The 8,633-nt window shown below is 42.9% G+C and overlaps 1 protein-coding gene across 5 annotated transcripts in view; it reads right to left on the bottom strand.

Annotated features, from left to right (window-relative positions):
• The window catches only part of LOC115246178 (uncharacterized protein KIAA1522-like), a 312,320-nt gene that overhangs the window by 132,588 nt on the left and 171,099 nt on the right, over window positions 1–8,633 (bottom strand). The window contains exon 1 of one of the 5 annotated variants that reach the window (XM_029824835.1): window positions 5,644–7,048. The exons of the other annotated variants lie outside the window; for them this stretch is intronic. Within the exon in view, the coding sequence (XP_029680695.1) occupies window positions 5,644–5,698 (55 nt within the window). The 5' untranslated portion in view covers window positions 5,699–7,048. Of the gene's footprint in view, window positions 1–5,643; window positions 7,049–8,633 lie in introns of those variants that run through there. 5 annotated transcript variants of the gene reach the window in all.

Raw genomic sequence — 8,633 nt, 5'->3', positions numbered from 1 at the left:
CGATTCACGAGTACGCCGTAGTGTTTCCCGAAAGATAAACGCGTGCCGTGCGCGCAATCGGCCGGTGCTCCGGCATTCAATAATTCGCACGGGCAATTAAGCGACGTGACTCGCGCGATTCCCGATATGAAAACGTCATGACGCGATTAAGGACTTCCCCTGTCACCTGTTGGATACGACAGGGGACTTGTTGGCGCGCGCGTGTCGCTACGGAGGAGGGAAAAAGGAGTTCATTTACTTTCGAGAACGCGATTCGAAAATCAATCAATCGAGATGAAGTAGATCGCAACAGATGGGTCTGAATTCCGTCTTAAAATATTTACCGATTATGTACGAATATGAGATTAATTGAAATTTATTTTATTAAAATAGCTCGGTTATCGGTCTTCGTTAATTAATTTCCAGTAAAATCAATATTTTATTTCGATAAGTTTGAATCGATAAAGCATCGGTCTGTAATAGACAATTGATTATCTCAATATCATTATTTATCAAGAAAATTATGATGCTACATTAATATAATTATTGATAGTTGCGCATTTAATTATAAGTATCATTCCATTTTTTTCAACTTTGATTTCACGACGATTGCTGTTTGCTATTTATCAAATCGATACCTCATACGCATCCATCGATAAGCGACGCCATAATAATCTCACAGATCCGACCGAGATGGTCGATCAAACGAGAGCATCATTCCGATGCGCGATTCTGCGGTGCTGTCGAAAAAAAAAGAGATCGAATCAAAGCACAGAGCGGGTCCAGGGGGAAATCAGGGTAACAAGGGAGCAGGAGGTTCCCGCGTATTACCTACGCGACTCGGGCTTCGCGGCTAAGAGGGGAGAAGAGGGAGAGAGGCCCTTCGTGTTCGCGGCCGCGAAATAACGTCAGCGGTTTGTGGTTTTTCATACGTGCAAGAAGTCACAATGGTGGATCCCAGAGCGATCCTTCTACGTAGCGCGGGACCGAACGCTTCTCTCTTCACGAACGAGACGATGGAAGAAAAGCAAGAAGAAGACGAGCAAGAAGAAAAGGTGGCTTTTGTTCCCACCTTGAGCGAGCCTCGACGCGACCTGCCACTTTTTCACGTTTATCCTCGTCTCTCTCTCTCTCTCTCTCTCTCTCTCGCGCCCTTTCTCTGCCTTTCTCTTTGTTTCACCTTCCTTCCTTCCCCATCTCTCCCTTTTGCCACTTCCTCGTCCCACCCTGGGATATCCTCTTCCACAACTGATGCCCTTTGTCTCGTGGAAACGCGATTAGAAACCCTGGCGGTGCAATTTTAAGGCGGTTCTCGCTTCCGTCATAATGGCGTGTCTATTAATCTCTCGAACAGCAGGGGACAAACTTTGCTGCTGTTTTCTCAGTGGCCTCTCTGGCCGGCTTTCTCGTCATAATCTGGGAGACTCGTTGATTTCATCGGAGGTGGAAAACATCTGTTATTTGATCTCGTTTCAGTGCCGTGATATAGCGCTATTGATAGGCGGTTCTTTCAATAATGCCAGAGAAACTATATGCAGTTATTTCAATTTGGATATTTCTATAGTTTAACAAATGTGTTCATAGTCTACATATTTTTCAAAAAATACGATATAATAAATAATCACGTGGTAGAAATAAAAATTAATTCTATCCTTTTTGTCTACAGCAGAAACATAATTTGGATTATTGTATAGCATTTACACTAACGTTATTATTTACTTTTCCTGACAGTACATCATATTGAAATTAAATATTCGACGCGTTACAACATAAATAAGAACGGAGCTGCTTATTTCTATTAAAAAGGCAGGTTTTATTAACTGTTGGAAACAATGAAAACGGAACGAGCCGATGACTACGCGTAAGATGTACCAAGAGCGCGTCTTTCGACGGCGAGTCAGCAAAGGGAACGAGAGACGACAGTCGGAGGCAGAAACCGATGCTTTGTGGTCCATAAATAAGTCACCCAACTAGCATGACAACGACATGCAGTCACCGGCGCAAGCGTAATCGCGTTTGTATTTTGAGCGATAGCCAATATTTAACTCCGTCAATGGCAATCCGTACGACTACGACGTGCCGAAGGGACTACCGGAGGAGCGGTAAGTCGTATTCCGCGACGGAAGGCGAAGGTCGAGGCTAAAGCCGTGCGAGCGCGTGATCCCTCTTCGACCGTTCGACAGGGAGACCCTACATGGCGCTTTCGACAAGGTAACCGGAGATGGTCGGCAAGAGCTGTGATTCCTGGAAACCTGGCCAGGAAGACTTGGCCGAGGATAAGTCACGAAAGTGACGAGGCCACCGCGACAGCGTGCATACCAGGCGTTCCAGATTCCAGAAACATCATGTTCCATCTGGTCGATCACGCTTTTCAAAGGGTTTATTCTTCGGGTAAAAAGATTTATCTCGAAATTGTCAGGCGAATGATATATCACGTCCACACACATAGGAAGCATTATAATTATACTAGTTGGAAGATAATGCGATGGTGATTGTTAGTTTAAGATAATCAAAATATAAACAGCAATAACAAGACCGCGATTACTTAACTTAATGATGATAATATCGTTATAACTGGACAAGTCGCGCGAGAGCGGTTGGCATCAATAATTGTCATAATTTATAACTTTCCCCTTGCGGCTTCTACGCGTCGCGGTTTTAACAAACTAAGCGAACGCTTCCGCGCGAGCCGCAAGTCTGAAACAGCCGCTGAGAAAATTCAAATGTAATGAGTTAAGAGACCGAGGATAATATTTATGCAATTGTTCGCGACTTCGTCGCTCGTCCGCTTGGTTAAACAATTATCGTCTTATCAGTCAGATTATTGATAGCATATTTCTTGTATCTCATAATTCCAGATATAAGATACATGAACGTAGATATAGAGATCTACATGAATAACGTATTATATTGGCACGTATGATTTCTTTAAATAATAAAAATGCAAAAACAAAAAACAATTTTAATTTTAACCGTGCGAGTTATGTAAAAGAATAATTAAATGGATTAAAAGCTTGTGAAATCAGTAATTATAAAAAATAAATAATTTATTCAAATAAATAGATTGTCGATTATTATCTAAGGTTCTAAGCAAAAATATTTAATATTTTTCCATTTTTTGTGGAGATGTTAATTTAATGAAATAAGGAAAAGGACAATTGAAACAATAAAGAATATTTTACCGAAAGAATAATTATGGGTCTCGCGCTAACCGTAGATTCCGAAAATGGATTTCTGCGGCGACCCTAGATGATTCGTTTCGGCGACGCGAAACAATGTCTGTTTCCTGGTGACTAGGAAAGAGCCGGTAATCGCATTAGCGGTCGCGGCGCGTCCGTTGCGCGTCCGCGGAACGTCTCTCGCCATTACCTCGACTTATACCGTAACGAATCCGTTCCGCGGGATCGGTTCTGTCACCAAATCACGCCGGTTTTGCTACGCTACTCCGAATCGGAGAGCCGAACAACCGGCTAACGAACGCACACCGCAACCGCGTGCAATCGCGCCGCGATATAATGCGCACGGCGCTAAAAAAGGTTTATTAATATCCTGACTGGCAAAATAGCGTTTTAACCGAACGATTCGAGACGGATCGCGTGCTTTTTCATGAACGGAGTCAGCATTACGGGAGTTAATTACGCTCGATATTTTTTGTTGGGCTTTCTGAATAAGTATCGAATTCTCATGTATCGATTTCTCATTAGTCGCCTTATTAAGTAGCAAATTAGAATATTAAGTGCGCGTCGACGCACGCGGAGTCGGACTGAAATTGAAAAATTCATCGCTTGACAATTAACAGCGACATTTCCAGTCCGAATAGGAAAAAAATCCGCGAGTTCCCTCTTAATTAGAAGACGCCGACGAATAACGCGAGACGATTGGACGAGATAAAGCTGCTGGAAGTTGCGGGAGCTAAATGGACCTCTATTTCGCTACCGACAGCTCCTAAGGGTTCCTAATTGTCAAGATCGAGCACCATAATTACACCCTCCGCGATTCGTTCTCGTCTCTCGTCTCCCTGTTAACGGAACCGGACGAATTCTCCGCGTGGCAAAACAACATCGAAAAACATGGAGCGTGGAGCGATTCGGCAGGTAGGTAGGTAATCGTAGGCTTGGGAATTAAGAAGTCTGGCCTGATAAGAAGCGACAAAAACTACTTCATAGGAGATCTATGACACCCTATCGCGTGTTCTTTTTTTCATTAAATTATAATTCCCGAAGAATCTATTAAGAATCAAACATTAGTGAGATAGATGCTGTTATTTGCGGTCTAAGATAAAATTCCGGAATTTATATAAGGACAGTTATAGTTAAATATGATAATGTAGTTGCAAGAAAGTTTTCAATTCTCGAAAAGAATCAGCGATATAAATACACATACATGCATATATATATATATATATATATAAATTTAAAAAAATAGATAAAAATTAATGAAACGCTTTTCGAAATTCTATTGGTGCTTAAAACTAAAGTACTTAAATTTTTCACATAGCATTGAAATTTTGCGCGACTCGACGGTAGCAGAGTCGCATTGCGTAGCGTTCAAAGCATGAGTTTATTGACACATTAAAGAGATATCACACGGTAAACAATTTCCGAGAAATTAAGCTCGCCACGATAAAACAAGGCACTCGAACGGAACTTTTTATTGTCGTATCTTTTTAATCGAGTTTCCAAGAATTCACACATTCATCGCATTGATATTGTATTTTACTCTTTATATTCATTTTTTTAAGATTAAAGATATAATTTTAATCGCAAAAATACGATTAACATGATAAAAGATAAATACAGTTTTGTCAGCAAATATGAAAGGGGGAAAGGCAGTAGTTGAGAATTCATTTATAGCTGCGGAGATTAAACTAATTGTTCCACCATTATAAAGTCGTGATTAGATTACCGAGAACAGTAATTGCCCTCGTATTATATAATTCACTCTCGTGACACTCGCGTTTTCTTATCTAGGCTCATGTTTGCTTTCTGTCCGTCATTCGACCTGTCGATACAGTAATAGAGTACGAATTCCAAAGTCGCAGCATGACGCCTACTTGGCCGCGTGTTTCATAACTTCCCGCACGTCGCAATGGCAATTTGCGTCCTTTACATTATGACTTGTTATGATTTCGCCGACTACCTATCCGCGCAATCGATAGACTGATCAACGACGGATGTGTTTGTGCAAAACATAGCGCTCGCTCGAATCATTCATGATTACATCGCGTCAGAGCGCGTTTGAAGTTCTCTCAACTGTGTTAAAAATACTTTAAAAATGTTTAACAATAACCAATACGTTGACATATTGCCGATTTCGTGCTATAAAGATAATTCTACCGAAATTGATTGTGTTATCACAATTTCCTTAAATTTGTAAATAATCTTTAAAAAGTAATTGAAAGTTTGACAGACAGATGGAACAACAATGGAAGACGGACGTAATGAGATCAACTGCACAATAAATGTCAAATAACAAATTTTAAAAACCGCTTAATCAACGCAGCAAGTAAATTATTATTAGAGAAATGTGTAATAATTTACACACACACAAATATTTCTAAAGATATCGTATCTTTTCTCATTGTGCAATTATTACACAATGCGACGGTTGGCAACCGTTAATTTGTTTAATTTTCACATCATTGTGATCAATCGCTCAACTCACCAGTGTAACACCAGGCCGGCCAGACGACAGGGCTCTCGGTGTCCAGCTCCCTCATTCTCTCAGCGACCCGCGGACATCTCCACTCCGTTCTTCCCGACGTGGCGGTAAGAATGTCCAGTTTGGCTATCAGTGTCAACCTCCAACCGAGCGAAGAATCTTCGGTTCTGCCTGTCGTAAATCGCAAGAGAACCGCGTTTGGCGATCTGTTGAAATCACCTGTTGCAAAGAGTTCTCTCTTTCTCTTTCTCTATTTCAGAGTTTGTCGTGGATCTTGTTTTGATATCACTCGAAGCAGGCTTATTCGAAAACGCAGGTCGTCCGATTCCTATTATCGAGACCGTGCACGTGCAAGTAAAGGATTCCAAGAGACAGATAAGTTTTTAGATGACTTTTCGCCGTCACCACGCTCTAGTTGTGTCGCTGATAAGGCACGGAGGACGCGTCATCGACTCGTTTCGCCCTCGTCTCACTTCCTCTCTGTCGCCTCTTTGCTCGTCACGTCGTTGCACGACGATAACACACTTCTCGCGAACTATTTCGCCGTAACAGCAGAGGGACACGCGTGTTACACGAAAAGGCGTCTGGCACTTGACTCGAATCGCGTATTAAATGTCACGGAAATGTCAATGAGGTGCCGTCGACGTTTGACACCTTCACTGAATGTTCCCTTCCTCAGTACCTTCCACTTTGCTGCTCGTCGAAGAATAGCTGTCTTCAGGATTCTGCGGATCGCAATCGAATTTCGAATTGTATCACTCTCTTTTCACTCAGAACACGGTTATCAGGCTATTCATTTAGCAGATGCTAAAAATTCTGTTGATACGATCACACTTAGATTTTCAATCTAATAATTCATTCTTAAAATAAACAGTTATAATCACCAACTGCGTTGGTCTTTTATCATCACGATAAGTTTTACCAATGTAAGATCTTGTTTGCACATGTAAAATAGATTCACTTCTCTAAAATCAGATTTTAGAAATTCTCTCGAATCCAAATATCTCAATGAATCACTTTCATCTACCCGTGTCAAGAGATCGCGCGTTCCATCGAGCTATCACTTCCTTCACCTCTGCGGTCACCGCGGGATCACTTTCTTCATTCTACAGTATACCGGCGATCGACCGGCTCCGGTAATCGCAGAGTGTACCTCCGACCCGGTCGATCCTTGCCTTCAGTCCGAGAGGATCGTTGACGTACCGCGGGATGACACGACACTACACAGCACTGCTGCGTGAGGTGATGTCGAAGAGGATAGACGGATAGAAAGACAGAAAGAGAGAGAAAAAGAGAAACAGTAGAGGGAGAGAGAGAAAAAGAGAGACGGAAACAGGTAGGGGGATGGACAGAGGGAAAAAAGACGGTGGAAGAGATAGTCCGCGGGGAAAGGAAGAGAGAAAGAAGAGAAAGAAGACGGTGGAAGAGATAGTCCGCGGGGAAAGGAAGAGAGAAAGAAGAGAAAGAGAGGGATTGTGCAATTATTACACAATGCGACGGTTGGCAACCGTTAATTTGTTTAATTTTCACATCATTGTGATCAATCGCTCAACTCACCAGTGTAACACCAGGCCGGCCAGACGACAGGGCTCTCGGTGTCCAGCTCCCTCATTCTCTCAGCGACCCGCGGACATCTCCACTCCGTTCTTCCCGACGTGGCGGTAAGAATGTCCAGTTTGGCTATCAGTGTCAACCTCCAACCGAGCGAAGAATCTTCGGTTCTGCCTGTCGTAAATCGCAAGAGAACCGCGTTTGGCGATCTGTTGAAATCACCTGTTGCAAAGAGTTCTCTCTTTCTCTTTCTCTATTTCAGAGTTTGTCGTGGATCTTGTTTTGATATCACTCGAAGCAGGCTTATTCGAAAACGCAGGTCGTCCGATTCCTATTATCGAGACCGTGCACGTGCAAGTAAAGGATTCCAAGAGACAGATAAGTTTTTAGATGACTTTTCGCCGTCACCACGCTCTAGTTGTGTCGCTGATAAGGCACGGAGGACGCGTCATCGACTCGTTTCGCCCTCGTCTCACTTCCTCTCTGTCGCCTCTTTGCTCGTCACGTCGTTGCACGACGATAACACACTTCTCGCGAACTATTTCGCCGTAACAGCAGAGGGACACGCGTGTTACACGAAAAGGCGTCTGGCACTTGACTCGAATCGCGTATTAAATGTCACGGAAATGTCAATGAGGTGCCGTCGACGTTTGACACCTTCACTGAATGTTCCCTTCCTCAGTACCTTCCACTTTGCTGCTCGTCGAAGAATAGCTGTCTTCAGGATTCTGCGGATCGCAATCGAATTTCGAATTGTATCACTCTCTTTTCACTCAGAACACGGTTATCAGGCTATTCATTTAGCAGATGCTAAAAATTCTGTTGATACGATCACACTTAGATTTTCAATCTAATAATTCATTCTTAAAATAAACAGTTATAATCACCAACTGCGTTGGTCTTTTATCATCACGATAAGTTTTACCAATGTAAGATCTTGTTTGCACATGTAAAATAGATTCACTTCTCTAAAATCAGATTTTAGAAATTCTCTCGACAAAAAATATCTCAATGAATCACTTTCATCTACCCGTGTCAAGAGATCGCGCGTTCCATCGAGCTATCACTTCCTTCACCTCTGTCACCGCGGGGGGATCACTTTCTTCATTCTACAGTATACCGGCGATCGACCGGCTCCGGTAATCGCAGAGTGTACCTCCGACCCGGTCGATCCTTGCCTTCAGTCCGAGAGGATCGTTGACGTACCGCGGGATGACACGACACTACACAGCACTGCTGCGTGAGGTGATGTCGAAGAGGATAGACGGATAGAAAGACAGAAAGAGAGAGAAAAAGTAGAGGGAGAGAGGGAGAGAGAGAAAAAGAGAGACGGAAACAGGTAGGGGGATGGACAGAGGGAAAAAAGACGGTGGAAGAGATAGTCCGCGAAGAGAGAAAACTGACCACACTGACCACACTGCTCTGCCTTAGTAGGCACGACA

Source organism: Formica exsecta, unplaced genomic scaffold (assembly GCF_003651465.1).
Source record: "Formica exsecta isolate Colony F162 unplaced genomic scaffold, ASM365146v1 scaffold14, whole genome shotgun sequence".
NCBI classification, from domain to species: Eukaryota; Metazoa; Arthropoda; class Insecta; order Hymenoptera; family Formicidae; genus Formica; species Formica exsecta.
The sequence above is the reverse complement of the archived record's forward strand: the minus strand, read 5'-3'. Positions and strand labels throughout refer to the sequence as shown.